At 39.5% G+C, this 17,460-nt stretch overlaps 1 protein-coding gene and 2 long non-coding RNA genes across 4 annotated transcripts; 2 read left to right on the top strand and 1 right to left on the bottom strand.

Annotated features, from left to right (window-relative positions):
- Positions 1–2,806: 2,806 nt before the first annotated feature.
- On the bottom strand, positions 2,807–4,252 carry LOC116112373. Of its 2 annotated transcripts, none has more exons than XR_004125230.1 (4): positions 4,144–4,252; positions 3,314–3,426; positions 3,100–3,214; positions 2,807–3,014 (listed from the first exon to the last, which is right to left on the bottom strand). It is a non-coding gene; the product is annotated as an uncharacterized LOC116112373 (long non-coding RNA). The 2 variants fall into 2 exon arrangements; XR_004125231.1 differs by having other exon boundaries at positions 3,314–3,482; positions 4,144–4,243.
- Positions 4,253–4,454: 202 nt separating this feature from the next.
- LOC116112386 lies at positions 4,455–6,747 on the top strand. The gene is made up of 2 exons (XR_004125238.1): positions 4,455–4,850; positions 6,431–6,747. It is a non-coding gene; the product is annotated as an uncharacterized LOC116112386 (long non-coding RNA).
- Positions 6,748–9,980: 3,233 nt separating this feature from the next.
- On the top strand, positions 9,981–11,774 carry LOC116112332 (putative disease resistance protein RGA3). The gene has a single exon (XM_031398482.1). It carries the CDS (start codon positions 9,981–9,983, stop codon positions 11,772–11,774), a length of 1,794 nt encoding a protein of 597 aa, XP_031254342.1.
- Positions 11,775–17,460: the final 5,686 nt, after the last annotated feature.

The raw sequence follows: 17,460 nt of genomic DNA, 5'->3' as shown, positions 1-17,460 counted from the left end.
TTTTTCCGAGTTTACAATCCAAGAATGTTACTCAATCCTTCTTGGTAATTGCATATCGAATTCTAAATACCTCCGGCTGTTATGCTTAAAGTCTTCGATTTGAGGAGCTGCCAGACTCGGTCTCTTCATTGAAACATTTGAGATGTCTTGACTTATCCTCGAACTCATTATAGAGGAGCTTCCGGAGTCATTTCAAGCTCTATATGTTGCAAACTTTGAGACTTCGTGGATGTTCAGGGCTGAAGAAGTTACCCAGCAATTGCAGAACATGATCAACCCAAATATCTGGAAATCACTACGAAGGAGAGGCGTTACCACAAAACGGAATTGAATGTTTGAGTTCTCTTCGACATTTGCGCTTAAGCGACTGCCACCATCTGTAACATTGCCTGACAAATGCAGAGTCTCAGCAGCCTCAAGACATTGATTCTGGAGGGTTGTTACAGCTTGATCTCGCTCCCTTGTGGTATAAAACATCTGAAGAGACTGGAGAAGCTGGTGATATACAATTGTCCGGAGCTTAATCGAAGATGGACTTACAAGGGGAGGAAGAAGAACATTGCTTGAATGTTAAAGTGTTCATGATAAGTGGATTGCTGGAACTAGTGGACTTGCCCCAATTGATTCTTCAAGGCTCTGCAAAAACTTTAGAGTACATGAAGATTGAAGCATGTCCAAACCTAAAGCACTGCCGGAATGGCTTACAAATCTCACAGCACTACAGAACTTGAAATTGTAAGTTGTCCAGATTGTCATGCCTGCCAAATGGGATGAAGAACCTCACTTCTCTTAGAAATTGAAGATACAAAATTCTCCTATCCTGAGTGAGAGCTGCAGGCAGAATTGGCCAAAATTTCTCATGTTAAGGAGATTCATCTCGACTCTACAATTCTTCATCAAACTCTACAATTACTTCATCAATGAATAAAGACGTATGTGTCAATCTCCCTACTATATTCATTTTTATAAGCCTGGAAAATTATTGTTATTCAGTCTGAAGAAATTAGAACTTTCTGCAATTTTTAATTGCTTGTGTTGTTCAACTTGTTGCAGCCGTCTTAGGGATTCTGTCAAGTTTTCGGCTCCGATGCTAGTGAAGGAACCATTCATGAATTATTCATCTGTTTCAATTCAGATTCCTTCATGTTAACTGTTTTCAGTTTTGCCTTCTTTAATTTTTATTTTATTATTATTAATATAATATATTTTTTTTTTTTGTTATATGGTGCAAAGAGATTTTATTTTATATCTTGATTCATTTTAATCATCTTTGCCCTAGATGATGCTTTAGAATTATTTCCAATCTACAAAATTCAAAAGAACAATTCATTTGGTTAAGAAAGAAATTCTTACAGAAGGAACTGTCTTTAAAGCCTGAAGACCAGAAAATGACTTCTCAGAACCATGGCTTTTGGGAGAAGGCGTGCCGAACTTCTTCACCACTGATTCCTCTTGCCAAACAAATTCTTAAGTTCTCCCTGAGGGCTCATGAGAAGTTCTACCGCATAGTAGGTGAGATTAAGGTAAAAGTTGCACCATGAGAAAAGAGAGAGCGTGATTTCCCAAAATTCTGCAAAAAATTTAATACATGTTAAAGCTAATTATATGATTTTAGCTAGTGCTAAGAATCATATATGTGCAACATAGTGACTCTCCCTGTAACATCCCCGGGGCAAAATAAAAAATAAATAATCTAAAACTAATGTAAAATTACACAGTTTTTTATTCAGTACTTTTTCTGGGTCAAACATTCTAAACCTTCAGATATTGAACAGAGGGTGAATCCCCACCACACTCCATATATGCACACAAACTTTAAAACATAAACACCTTTAAGGTTTAGTGAAAGTGATAGTTAGACCTAAACAAGTGATATTACACGCGCAAACATTATAATATTATACATTTTATCCAAAAATATCCACCGTAACCAAATTCATTATCTAACAAACAAATCTAATAAAAAGACTCTTTTGTTTTATCTGATTATTAAAAAAAAAAAAACAATAATTAGTTATAATAAATTAAAAAATACTGGGCCTTTGGTGCAGTTCTCGTTTTTGTCCCGTTAGTGATGGCTTTTCATTCTTCTTGGCCATGTGCTGGAAGGGCGGGTCTTTTTGGGCTTGTACTTTGTTGCTTGTATAGCTTCTAAAGTTTTGCTTTTATTTGCTAAGGCCTGGTTTTTTTTTTTTTGTTGGGGGGGGGGGGGGTGGGGGGGGGGGGGGGGGGGGGGGGGGTGGGGGGGTTTCACCCTTGTAGTTATTTTCTTTTCATTCTTTCCTTACAATTACCATTTTATCCAAAAAAATATAAAAATCCAAAAAATAATTTCACAAAAAATATTTTTTATCCAACTAAATTAAAATAATAAGTACTTTATTTAGAAAAAAGAACTTTTTAATTACAAATTTTTTTAATGATATAAAAAAAAAATCTTAAAAAAAGTTTATAGATAGGCGTACTTTATTAGATAAATTATTTGTTTACTTTGTCCCTTAGTTACCCATGATTAATTTGCTGTCATATGATACAAAAAAGATAAACTCTTGTTTTTAATATATAATTAAATTTTAAGGCATTTTCAACTTTACCCCTTCATCTGATAGATTAAGCTAATGACAGTTACTTTTGTATGTAAATATCACTATATTATATTAAACCTCTGGGTCTGACTGTTACATTAAGCCTAAAGGGTGTTTATGTTTAAAGCCTATGTACACAAGTATCAACTAGAGTGCAAAGTTTTCACTAAATAACTTATGCTTTGAGATATTTGTATTGAAACCATATGTCTAAAGATCTGTATCCACCTGTCATTACAGAAAATGGAAAAACAGGGTCTTTTACCTCGCTTATAAGCCCCAACATTTGTGGTTTAAGAACTTCCTCATCTACCACTTCCAAGCTCTCTAGAGGAGTTTCTGCTAGCATAGCTTTGCAGCATCAGTAAGATCGAGATACACTTTATCAATAGAAGCCCCCTCACAACGACCCTTCCTTGAAAGAAAGGACTGCAAATTTGATCAAAGTTGTCATAAGATAAACTTTTTAATAAAATTTAATGATCCATTCAAATTGCATCTTAAATCCATATACCTCTGAACCCACAATGCATTCTGGTATGTAATCAGATCAGCTTTACCACGGGCTACAGGGACTTGTACTAGCTCATTTGTGGACAAACTTCCTCTGCCTCATTCCTCTCATTGGACTGAAAATCATGCATGAGATATCTAAATCTAATGCATTTCTGGAAATTATTTTGTCACCAAATAAAAAGTTCCTCAGAAAGTAACTAAAACTTACTTACCACTTTACACCATATTTCCAGGCATCAAAGCTAACAGCTATCAGGTCCCCATCTTTCCACTCATTGTACTGTACCACAGCAGAAGCTAAACCCCTTAAATGTAGTTGCTTTCTCTGCTCCATTGCATTGAAAATATCACATTTTCAGAGCAGAACAAACTACAGCAAAACTAATGCAAGGAAATGTGAACAGAAAGACATATAAGTTTTCAAACAGAAAAGCATTTTCTGAAAAACCAAGTAAATCATCACTATTAGAATCCAAAGATAAAAAATACACCTTCAATACTGTAATTTCACTATCACTATCACTATCAGTAGCAATTCTTACAAGTCAAATGCAATAACTAATCCTCAATCTTCAAAAACTAGTCTCTTTTTCCAATTATTCAACCATCCATAACATTATTCCTATCTTTTCTGATGTAGGACAGATTTTCCAAAACTAGGATTTTAGATTATTTTCCTTTTTCTTATTTGGTTTTCTAATTTTAATTAGGATTTTATTTGGAAGTTTAGTTGTTCAAAGATTTTAACTGAAATATGAGTTGTTTCATCCTGGATTCGAGCCGCAACGCTATAGCATATCTAATGCCTATCCCTATTCTGCTGCTTATTTTTTCTCTTGTCCGACACACCTCACTTCACAAACAAAATTTAATTCAAATAAAAATACACAACGAAAAGCCAAAATTTACTCCTAAACTATGAAATTATTCTTTAGAAATCATCAAAATTTCATCGAACTCAAAACAAACAGCGATTTTCTCAATTATACATCCATTTAAATACAAAAAAGAAAAAGGAAAAAAGAGAGAGAATTGGAAGGACCTTGAACGTCCAAGCAGTCCATGTCGACGTAAGCGATGATTTTGGCATCAGAAGACTGTGGTTTCGCCACTGGCATTTCTTTTCCCTCCAATTTCTTAGACGAAATAGGGCGAGAGCGAAAGGGAAAGAAGTCACTCCTATTCTTTTAGAGTAAGGGTAATTTGATTACCTCCTCTAAGGTTTGAGTAAGTATAATTTTACCCCAGAGTTTTCAAAATATTAAGTTTATCACTCGTTAAAACTCATAATATTTACAATGACACCCCTGAGTTTCTCAAAAATTAAATCCCAATAAAGACACTATTTCAATAACGACCCAACCTTCTCTTTGATTAAATCTTCTTTCCCCCGTTCTTCGCTTGCCATGGCCGGAATCGAACTCGATTGGGGTAGACTTTGTAAAGACGTCCTCTTCTCCATTGTCAAACTTCTCCCCGCACGAATCGATATCCTTCGTTGCGCGCCGCTTGTCGCTTATTTTGCTCCACTATTCCTCTTCCTTAAAAACATTACCCATTCCCACCCTACATTCTAATCACCACCGACTTCCTCAAAGACCCGAACTTTATCGAAAATGACGTTAGAATGACGTCTTAACCTCAGGGATTCCACTATTTACTCCATCGAGCCCCTCAACAGAATCTCCAATACCCAGGACGAAGAAACTCCTCAAACGTGGGTGGTCAGAGTCCAAGAGTTAAACTCAGGTAGAGTCCGAATCCTGACCCAATGACTACTGAAGATTTTAAAAACTTATCCGAGAAGTGACCAAAGTCTTTAAATTTATTGGATTATTGGGTAACGGAAATAGGTAAATCAATATGAACTTGACTCAGCTGTTGCACCCTTTACAAAAGTGGTAATTTCTTCATTTCTCGATGAGCATGATGTTGATTCTTCTGTTATGGGTAGATGTGTTTGTGAAAGGAAACTGGGAATGTGGAGAAATGTAGACATAGGACTTCTGTTTCATGAGTATTTTGCGGATACTATTTATCATAGTTACAAGTTTTATGTTTTGTTCTCCAATGGTGGTAATGTAACTGTGGATTCTAAATCTTTGATTGGTACTCAAGTTGTGGTAGACCTACGGTTGACTTGGAGATTTTCGATGGTATACTTGGTGGGGTCATTTAAGGATTTTTTGTTTTTTTTTTTTTGTTTTTTGGTTAATAAATGCCAACAGTACAATGATGATGAAGATCAGTAATATATCGAAGTTTTTAAGCTTAATGAAAAGAAAGGGAGGTGGGTTCAGGTGGTGGATGGATGGATTAGACTTCGAAGATATTTGTGGGTGTCATTAGTTGTTCGTTTTCTGTTTCGGTGAAAGAGTTGTCGGGATTTAGAAGGGATTGCGTTTATTATGCAGCTGATAGCTCAGATGATCATTACCCTGGAAATGATTGTTGGATTTGGGACTCTTATGATGGTGCAATTGGGCATATCTCAGTTTTTCGAGGCTATTTAAACTTTTTCTGATCTCTACAAGCTTGGTTGAATTAGCTGTTTCTTTGTTCTAGTTGTTTCAATTAGAATTGAGAATGTATCTTGATTAGCACTTTATCTGTGTGGCTTTATCTTCATTACTCTGGAAAAGAAATGGAATTAGATAATTCTTTAGCAAATTTGTGTGTCTTAACTAATATGCTCTGTTTCTGATTTTTCTCCACCTGTAGTTTTTTAGAAATATTAAAATTTGTTAGAAATGTCAAGAGCTAATTAAGTCTGATAATTCATTGTTTGAACAGTGTCCTTTATTTTTCATTATCTTCTGTATCTGTGTCCTAATACCTTCTTCATGCTTAATATGATCTTTTATTTGTTTAATTCTCTGTGTTACGATGGATTCTGTATACCTTAGAATTTGATTCCAGGAGTTATGCAAGTCCACTCCCCGCATCATGCTTTACAGTTAACTCAGTAGATTATGTTAAATAGTAAATGTTAAATTTCTAATGCAAACTTGTGTCAATGGCCCTATTTAAAAAAGGTGTTGCTAATTCATTAAGACTATGAGTATAGTAGGAAAAAAAATGTTACTGATGCTTGATTTAGCTACTTATCTATCCGAAGTAGAAGAGTATATAAGATATCCTTAAATACAGACATTCACCTAAAAGCTTAAAAGAATGGATGATTGGTACTCTTAATGTGTAAAAAACAGAGTATAGTTTTGTGTTTTTGTAATACTTATTTGTAGAGCATTTGGTCTGAATTCTGCATTCTTTGGAAGTGAAAATGGCTGATGTGTGTATGTATATATGGCTGTTAACTTGAGGGACAGGCAAGAGCTTATGGCCGGTGCTGGTGAGGAGAAACAGAGAAGAGGCAGCGGAGATAATTGTGAGAGAAACATTCCAAGGTTCATGACTTGATTGTTAAAGAAGGTAGCATGGTGACCGTGGATTTTTGTTGTGGTTAGGATAGGTTTTGAGTGTTGGTAATATGAACATCACAAATTGGATACTTAATTAGCTACTGGTGCTTGCTATTTATTTTTTTGTGTAGTACTTGTTTGTATCCAAATCTCGGATGTTGATGTATAAAGAATTTGCTAAAAAGACAAAATTATTATGAATTGAGAACTCTGACTTGTTGAAAGGTGCAGTATTTGTAGTTGACATTATTCTTCAGTAGGCAGATCCAGAGGATAATAAAGGTAAGAGGAAGAATATTCCCCCTCAATTGGTGGGAGAACCAGCTGCATTGTTTCATAAATTAAACTACATGAATATATTCTACATGAAGGATGAGCTGAATCTTCTTTACAAACACGAGTTTGCAAGTGAAAATTTTAGGGAAACCTAACTTTCTCTTCCATTTAGTAGTTTTCACCCTCCTGCTTCTTCTTTGGCATGGCCGAAATCAAACCCTATTGGAGTAGTGTTTCTGAAGACCTTCTCTTCTCCATTGCGTAAATTCTCCCTCTATGACTCCATATCCTTTGCCTTTGTGCTGTTTGTCGCTCATTTCACTACATAATTCCTCTTCCTCCACAACAATACTCATTCTTTGATTCGATTCTAACCACGATCGACTCCCTTAAAGGCGCAAACCCTGATGAAAATGAGTTCTGACTTAATGGTGTCCACTATTTTTTAGATTATAGATTATGAAATCAATAACTATTGAAAAAGCTACAAAAACCTCAAACTCGTCCTTAGAAGGAAGAGATACTATGGTCCAATTCTAACAGCTAGCAAGTGTTTGATTCGCTATACCGGAACTTTTGGGGGTTTATTGTAATTACACCTGTAAGAGGTGCAAAAAATTATACAGGGTAATATTCCTGCATAATAAACTAATAATAATAATAATAATAATAAACGGATGTTAATATAAAACTCAACATATTGGTTAACTTTAGAATTTTCCAAATCTAAGGCAGCATGAACAAAAAACTCTTTCAAAAACCATATGCATATATACCTTATGTTATGCTTGAAAAGTTAGGCTTGACGTGTATGTTCCAAAAACATGGTATGCATATTATAATTTATATTTTTTTTTTCATTTTTATATTATGTTTGATTTAGTTTGGATGAATTTTTTTTAATGGTAATCAATAATAAAATATTATAATACTTTTGCTTTTATTATATATATAATATGTTTGGATTTTTTTTTTTCTAAATGTCATCAATAATTAAATATATAAGTATATAACATTTTAATTAAAAAATAATAAATTATTATGATACATAACATGATAAATTTAATAACATAATAGATCGTGTAATCAGGTGATATATAACATAGTAAATCTAATAACATAATAGTTTCATATTTTTCCAAATGTAATCAATAATTAAATATTATAAGATAACATTTCAATTAATAAATAATAAATATAGTATGATAAATTGATAAACATAACATATTGTATAATCAAGTGATGTATAGCATAGCAAATTTAATAATATAATAGCTTAGTTAAATATAGTATGGTAAATTGATGAATATAACATATTGTATAATTAAGTGATATATAATATGACAAATTTAATAATATAATAGCTTAATTAAATATAATATGACAAATTTATGAACATAACATATTGTATAATCAAGTGATGTGTAGCATAACAAATTTAATAACATAATAGTTTAATTAAACCTAAATTAATCACACATTTGTATTGATTATATATTACAATAAACTCTCATATCATTAATGAATTTATAAGTGTTGATACAAAATATATATGTAGACAGTACTGATAATATATATATAACCTATAATTTTGATAATTTAATAACATATTTAACCTATGATTAATATATATATATATATATATATATATATGATAATAATTTTGTATATACACAATTACACATTATATATATATATATAACAAATTAATCACACATATGTATAGATCATTTATTACAATAGACTTTCATTCCACTATAAATTTATGGGTGTTGATACAAAATTTATATGTAAACATTTTAAATATTTATGATAATTTATGTAATGATAATAAATATATGATAACCTATAATTTTGGTAATTTCATAACATATATGATAATAATTTTGTATATACACAGTTGCACATTATATATAACAAATTAATCACACATATGTATTGATCATATATTATAATACTCTCATTTTACTATGAATTTATGGGTGTTGATACAAAATATATATGTAAACATTTTAAATATTTATGATAATTTATGTAATGATAATAAATATATGATATCCTATAATTTTGGTTGTAATGTAATATCTATGCAAAATGCAAATTCCTTTTGTTTGTGTCATGTTTGATATGGAATCAAATTTGTTTTGAACGGTTTATTGTTCTGTTTAATTTATTTCAAAGTTTTATTATTTATGATGGTTAGTTATTTTAATTTACTGAGTTTTTATTTATTTATTTAAAATATAAATATAGATAGAGAGTTGATTTATTTTCAAATATAAAATTAAATGGGTAAGAATTATAAATTGTTGTATATATTTGTTTTTTAGAGCATAAATTGGAAAGTTGATGTATAATTTTTATTCGAACAGGTATTCGAACGAGTTATTCGAACATGTATTTACAAGTTGTCAAATGAGTTATTCGAACAGATATTTACAAATTATCGAACGAGTTATTCGAACAGGTATTTACGAGTTAGTCGAACGAACACGAACGAGTTACGAACAAATATGAACAAGCCTTTTGTTAATCGAACGAACACGAACAGACATCTTGTGTTCGATCGAGTTCAAACACGAACTCAAACAATCGAACATGTTTATTGAACGAGTTTCGAACAAGCCTGTTTGTTCATGTTCGGTTCGATTGCAGTCCTATTCCACACTAAGCAAGGGTCTGGTTTTATCGGCCAATTTGTACTTCTTATCCGTAGTGAGGATATGAGTTCAAGTAGAGCAACTCGCCCATTGGGTGAACTCAAGGTCTCAAGTTACTCAAATGTAGACTCAAATAATAACAACAATATAAAAATAACAGCCACTTCACTTAGCTGATCTACCATGGCTCATAATAAATGATATTTAATTATATTTATTTTTTGTGAATGAATCTGTACAATATAAGAATCATTTATTGATAAAATATCAGACACCATATGGTAACAAATTTTTACCTTCTAAATTAATTTTTCCCTATTATACATTAAAAAAACTTTAACAATGAGAAATTAAATCATTAAGAGATGAAAACAAAAGGGTAATATATTGTATTTGTAACATGAAGACATCTAACAAGAGAGTCTGATTTTCGAAACTAATCTTCTTCTTCTTTTTTTTCTCTCCTTTGTTTTTATTGAAAAAGAAACTTGAACCCTTCTGTTTCCTCCCACTCAAAGAACATGGCGGAATCATTTCCATCGACCATTACCACTAACATTTTGTCAAAGATAGCCTTTCTTAATTCCAAAAAAGAAAAGAGGCCGTCGTGGCGTATTCCAGAAGAAATAAAGGAGCTCGAAAAAACCTTGTTGAAAATCAAAGACAACCTCTTGAATGCCGAGGAAAAGCAGGCACAGAACCCCGTGCTGCAGGAAGACCGTGAACAGCTTTCAGATCAGTTGTATGATGCTGAGGATATGGTGGATGAAGTGGAGTGTGAATTGGAGAAACCATCGAACAAAGAATCGAAGGTAAGTAGATTCACTGTGAGATGGCCACCTATTCCTTCTGTTAAGAAAAGTAGAAAACTCGATCATATTATAAAAAAGTTAAATAAAATAGTAGCTGCTGTTGAGCCTAAAAGTGGTCAGAAAAAGCGTGAGGTTCGGAGGGATAATTTGAGGAAGACGATGATAAATCACACCTGTGTTGGTCCTTCAGAAGTTTTCGGGAGAGACGCTGATAAGGAAAAAATTATGAACTTTTTGAAGCAACCAAAAAATGAAGGTGAAAATGTCTCTGTCATCGCCATAGTTGGAGGTGCAGGTATTGGAAAAACCACTCTAGCCAAATTGGTGTATAGTGACAAAACGGTAGACGAACTCTTTGATCTAAAGATGTGGGTACATGTACCTGGGGACTTTGATATAATTTCTTTGATGAAAGAAATTTGTACTTCTGCAACTGGTCAAAATCAAGCTGGATTAGCCGTCAATGAGTTAGAAGATCGCTTGCTGGATGAATTGGGTGGTAAGAAATTTTTGTTAGTCTTGGATGATGCGTGGAATGAAAATTATGATAAATGGGACAAATTCAAAAACTTATTGACGCAGAAACCCAATGGGAGCAAAATTGTGGTTACTACTCGTAGTAATCAAGTAGCGAAAGTAATGGGGGCTGTTGACATGTCTGTTTTAGAAGGCCTTTCCCAAAAAGATTCTATGTTGTTGTTTAAGAAATCGGCGGCTTTTACAGATGGAAACAACGCAGATAAAGACCTCATTGAAATTGGGGTTGAAATTGTGGGAAAATGTGGTGGCAATCCTTTCGCTGTGAAAATTTTAGGAACCCTACTTCATCAAAACAGAGAGAAGTCTGATTGGTTGCTAATTAAAGATGACGAAGGATGGAATCAAGAGTTTATGGGCGTCCTCCAATTTGCGTTGCCATTCAGTTACGCTCATTTGCCATCCCATTTGCGAAGATGTTTGGCATATTGTTCCTTATTTCCTAAGGGTTATTGCTTCAACAGTAATTATCTGATCTGTCATTGGATGGCGCAAGGTTTTCTTGCTACTCATAATGAAAATGAAGAGTTGGAAGATGTTGGGTTGCAATATTTGAAGGAATTAAGTTCGAGATGTTTTTTTCAAGATGTTGAATATCATGGTTATTTTTTTACATTTCAGATGCATGACTTTGTACATGATCTTGTCCTCAAAGTAGCTAAAACAGAGTGCAAAGTGGTAGATCTCAGATTCCAAAAAAATAAAGAAAATGCTCGACATTTGTCATTTCTCGACATTGAGTATTCTGGTCAAGTAGTTCCATCTATTTCCAAGAAATTGCGGACCATCATCATGCAAAGTATACTATCTGAGCACGTTACTACGGCCTTCCTTAATACATGGATATCGAATTTTAAGTACCTCAGGTTGTTATGCTTCAGTGGTCTACAATTTGAAGTGTTGCCAGCTTCTATTGGTGCATTGATACATTTGAGATGTCTAGACTTGTTATGCCTAAGGAAATAAAGAGGTGACGTGGGAAGAGTCGCGTGAAGGGCGACCTGCTCCCGTCAGAGCAACACGCACACGTCAGACCTGTCAAGCGATGTGGAGCCCACACGCGTCCTTTCTCCTGCCACAAGTCGTGCAATGTCAGCTTGGAAAAAGGGAAATGGGACATAAAGCCTGATTATACACTGACAATCACACCTAACCACGGATTTAGCAATGATTATACATTTTCGTTCATATAAAATAGGAGGCCCCTTCATTAGGGGGATTCGGCCATTTAACATAAAAAAGAACAACAGAAATCTCTCTCTCTTGTAAACTTTGCTTTGACCTTTTTCGTCTGTTGTAAGTCAGCTCGCGACCGCGACCTGACACCCACCAATATCAATACAAATCAGTGGACGTAGGACTTGCTATCTTAGCATCCGAACCACATAAAAACTCCCTCTACAGCTATTTTACTTTCCTGACCCTATTTTCACGTACTCAAACAGTCACTTGATATTATACACGTGAAAAATTCGTTGGTGCAGAATCGAGCATCAACAGTTTGGCGCTAGAAGGAGGCCTAGATTTGTGTCTACCCTTCATCAGGGAATCTTTGACCTACTGGTCTTACAGCTACAATGGCCCGCCAATCTGAACCTGAGCAAGGGAATCAGCATGCAGAAGGAGTCCCCCTGGCCCAGAGGGACACCCTTCCAATATACCTCTAATCTCGCAATGCTGCTGGGAATACCCCAACAGCCCCGCAACTGGACCCTGCCTCGGAGTTACCTGGAGAGTTTTGATAATACTCTCCAACAGTCAACCAGAGGTTGGACTCTGGACCAAGGTATGTCATCCACGACAGCCAGAGCCGTACACCCGCCAAAAACGCCTGCAGTCGCGCAAAAGCGCGGCAAGGGCGATAGCCCTTGCCGCGAGCACTGCAGCGCGTAAGCGCAAGGGTAAACAAGTGGCCAAAATAAGCCTACGGCTCCCAGGGCCGGCGAATAGCAAGGGTGCCCCTAGCAGAGTATCAGCAAAGCTGAGACTGGCGAGAGAGTGGACCCCGAGCTGTCCCATGCCACGATGCAAGCAAACCCAAGCAAAAATGCTGGGCATGGTGCCCGATCACCACCACAGAGCAATCCCGATCGTTATGCGAGATTACCACACCTCGCGGGCGGTTCGTACCACCGCGAGGGTCGTGAGAGTGCCCCTCACAACCCGTCATCTTCACATGCCCATGTCAGCATGTTTTGAGTGCGGCTGGAAATGCCGGCCGAAGCGAGGAGGAATCCGATCTCCGGACTGTCCTGAACCGCAACCGAGAAGGGAGGGCTCGCACGGGTAAAATAACCCCCAATGTGCTCCATTACACGCAAATTGAGGAGCTGCAGCGGCTCTGGACAGGTTGAGGGAGCAGCAAAACGAGCAACGCAGGTGTCTCCACATCCCCGTTTTCCCCTGAAGTGCTAGCTGCCCCACTACCACCAGGTTCAGATGCCAGACATGCGGCGTTTGTGAAACCATGACCCGCAGGATCACTTGTTGAGTTCAACGACCTGATGGAGCTCCACCATTTTTCGGACCTCGCGAAATGCCGATGTTTGCCTATGACGGCTGACTCCTCACGCCAAACGTGGTAAGTCGCTCCCACGGGTTCGATCAGTTCGTGGCCTCAGATGAGCACGATGTTCCTACGGCATTTCCAAGCCAATCGGAAATTTTCAATGCCTTTGAGCTACCTCAGCAACATAAGACAAAGAGAGATGAATCCCTGCAGTCTTATGTTGACCGCTTCCACAGGGAACTCAACAAGGTGGCTCACGCCCCAGAAGATCCATCCAAACTCTATAATAGCCGGAGTTCGCCCGCAAACCGACCTGTGGAAGGAACTGCAGGCCGAGACGATATTTCCCTCACCAGATTCTACAACTTGGCGGAAAATTATCTCCGAATAGAGAATTCGCTGGCGGCACTTCGCCGTCGCGATCGCCGGCACCTCCAGCGTTACGACAGGTCGGGAGATAACAGGCGAGCTGATCGCAAGGGAGACAATGACGATCAGCGAAAAGGGAAGAAACCCCGCTACGAACAGAAAAAGTCCTATGCTCCTGTCCCCCGTCACGACCGCGACAGGGCCCATACACCCGCTGAATGTGTCCATATCTGCGATCCTCGACAAATCCGAGGAAGCCAGCCTGCTCGGTGAGCCAGAACCCATGAAGACTCCTGCAAGGCCAGAACGGCAAGAAATACTGTCGGTATCACCGAGATACCGGGCATCACACTGATGAGTGCCGAGCCCTAAACAGGCTATTGAAGAGCTTATCAGAAGGGGCACTCAAGGAGTACATTGACGACTCCCCAAAAGAAAACCAAGGACGAAAGAACAAGCGCTGTGATCGAGCGGGTACAGCAGTGAACCTGATTTTCGGAGGTCCGCACCTCGCTGGAAACACCACGGGGCGCAGGACAGGTATGCTCGAGAAGCGCATCATGACCCGATCAGCGTCATGAGCACCTCACAGCGACCTCAGAAAGCCAGGAAGGAAGAACCAATCACCTTCTGCGAGAAGGAGGCGCTCGCTTGCACCATCCGCACGAGGACGCTTTGGTAATCACCCCCCCTGATTGGATTGTCATAACCTGCAGGATGCTTGTGGACAACGGGACGCTGTGAACATTCTGTTCAAGTCACTTTCGATAGAATGAACCTGGTCGAGGCCGACCTGAGCCAGCCTCGATGCCTCATAACGGTTTAACAGGGGATCACCTAATCCCCAGCGGAACATTCAGCTCCCTCACGCTCGGCGACTACGACGAGGTGACTAGAGTTACAGAGTTCCTGGTCGTAGACTGCCCATCGGCCTTCAATGGATCCTAGGGCGATCACTACTGAGAACCTTTAAGGCAGTTACTTCCATCTATCATCTCAAGATGAGTTTCCCACCCGTCGGGGATCGGGGGGGTAAGCGTCGCAAAGTGCATCACCGAATGCTATATAAAGCGGTCCAATGGCCGCCAAAGGGAAGAGCATTTCGCGGTGCACCCCCGTCAGGCCATGACGATCAGCCGAATCGAGCCACAGCCCGTCCGGCGAATAATATAGATCCACGAATTCAGGAAATCCCCCCGGCGGTCCGGTTGAAGATCTGTCTGAAGTATCATTGATCCGAAAGAGCCAGAGCCAATACTAAAGATCGAGCTGTCTCGATCCCCAGCTCGCTTCCGAGCTGGTGACTTCTTGAAGGAGAACATTATGTTGTTCGCGGGGCTGGTCGCCGCGAGAAGAGGACGCTACGATGGGTCAAGAGAGGGAGGGGAGAAGAGAAGAAGGTGGAGGGAGAGGATCAAAGACCGGCTGAGGAAATGATATTCCCTCAGTGTCATCTACGAGTGCCATAATCCTGAAGGTCAGCAAGACTAACGCTAATAAAGAAGAAGTATAGGAAAAGAAGTAAGAAGTAAGAGAATTCTCCATTGTCGACCACAAAATTAGTAAAGGTCGAAACTGTGATACCAGATCTCGTCTTTTCTCCATCATCTCGTGATCCGCGGCTAAAATTACAGACAAGTGCAGATACCGTCTCTCGAACGATGCCGATCTACTGTCCCTCTGAGCTCTTCTATCCCTATCTTTTGGTTCCGCACTGGGTCGCCACGGAGCCAGTCCTGGTCAAGAAGCCGAATCGGTGAAGTGCGGACGCGCTCGTCGTAGCTACTATCCGTTACGTCCTGCACATCTAAGCTGAGCCCGAAGACTAGTGTTCGACCCCTTCCTATCGATGAACTCCTGCCGCAATCCTGAGCTCGTATGCACCGCCGACACGTCAGCCTGCGTGGCTACCAGCGACGACTGTTACAAGCATCACCATCGTGGCATTGGTGGCGCGGTGCTCAAGACGCATATCATCACGCAGGGACTACAACATCAAAGGAATCTCGAGCTGGTAAAGGTATCAGCAGATAGAGGGAGGCAGTACGACCTTCAGTTACAACAGATTAAGGTAAGAAAAGGACGGGGGCAGTAATGCACAGTCGTCACTTGATCTTATAACCTGAGCTAGGCTACTATCTTGCTGAGAGGCACCTGATACTCGGTCAGCTCACAAATCGCTGCATACCGGTGCGACCTCCCGGCGTGTGAGGGTGATGGTTCAACTCGTGAATTCGTTGCCTCCGACCAGTAATCAGTGATCAGCCGCGCAGCAGAATCGGAGGTCTATGTAGAACAAAAACCCCAACATGCTAGTTAGATCCCATCAGATCGCCATGCACTGAACAAAGATACAATCACCGTCTGCATGAATGTGCGCGTGACATCCCTGTCCGACTTTCGTAATAGAATCCAGTAATACGAGCCTAACGGGCTGCACCAGCGAAATGCTCATGCCCTTTGTCGGCCATTTGGACCTGTTTATATATAGCATATCGCCGCTGACTGCAAACTCTTGGCGATTGCAGTATCGGGTGATCGTCAGGACAAGTTCCGTGTCAGTATGTACCTGCGCCTAGACTCCCGGCGGCGCATAGCAGGCTTGGCAAGGAAAGCTCATCCTTGCCAGCAGTGAAAAGATGATACAAGCTGCTGGCTACGTGAACTCTGGCAACGAGTAAAGGGTCTGCGAGTAGCCCTGCAATACACGGCAGCTCTAGTTAGGACGCACTGGTGCATAGACTCACGACGGCGCCATGCTAAGAACGGAACTCGGTCAAATCTAGGCCATTCTATCGATTCGCTAGTGCACGCGCGTGACCGGGCGCGGATCGCGTCATGGCTCCTGCTGGTCTATAGCCTGATTCCCTCTTGTGTATACTCGTGTCAGACGGTGCGGACAGGCAATCAAAATTTCGAGTTCTGAACTACTGAAGCTGCATGCAGGTCATTGCGCACTATCCGTATAAACAAGATCATCTTTTTAATACCAGGTATCATTTCCGTCCTTCTACTCGTACAAGCTGACTCTAGACAAATCGTTCACTAAAAAACTCAGCACGCATCCCGTTGTCCACAAGCAATCCTGCAGACGTTATGTTCCACAGGATAACCCTGACTTCGTATTGTACGGGCCGTGGCGGTACCAGAGCGTCCCCTCAGTCTGATGGTTGTCAAGCGAGCTGCCTCCTGTTCTCAGAAGGTGGGATGGGGGGGGTCTTTCCGCTGTGCTGAGGTCCGTCGGGGGTTGGGGCTCATGACGCCTGAGCGGTTTCATGATTCGTGTCGCGGAGCATTACCTTCCTGCGCCCCCGCTGTCGTCGGAGTTCGCCGGCGATGTCAGCGGGGCCGCTTAACCATCACGGGATACCGCGAGACAAAGTCTCAGTGTTCAGCTGTACTGACATCGCAGTAACGTCTATCATAAATGCCGTCGACTTGCGATACAGTACGCGGTCATGTAATGCGTGATGGAAAAAAAAAAGACGGCAAAGTCGCTTAGCTTCGCCTACTGCTCCGTCGTGTCCAGAAAGCTAGCCCGTTCTTCCATGCCCAACGATCAATTTAATACGAGTTTAGCCCCCCAGGCAGGTGCCTCCAAAAGCCAGAGCCCTCAGGCAAAGTTGCTCAAAGTGGCTATGGAGCTGAGCCATGTTCGACCTAAAGCTCTAATGCCCAGGGTCTACCCCAATCAAAGGGCGGCTTTGCAGACTCATCTCGAGAGTTCTCCTATCCTCTCCCAAGCGGAGCAGACGTCGCATGCGAATTAGATTC

The sequence above is a fragment of the Pistacia vera genome, unplaced genomic scaffold, assembly GCF_008641045.1.
Source record: "Pistacia vera cultivar Batoury unplaced genomic scaffold, PisVer_v2 Contig660, whole genome shotgun sequence".
Classification (NCBI taxonomy): Eukaryota; Viridiplantae; Streptophyta; class Magnoliopsida; order Sapindales; family Anacardiaceae; genus Pistacia; species Pistacia vera.
The sequence above is the reverse complement of the archived record's forward strand: the minus strand, read 5'-3'. Positions and strand labels throughout refer to the sequence as shown.

What these genes read in the sequence shown, in the direction of transcription:
- LOC116112332 (XM_031398482.1), top strand. Translation starts at nt 9,981, where the DNA reads ATGGCGGAATCATTTCCATCGACCATTACCACTAACATTTTGTCAAAG.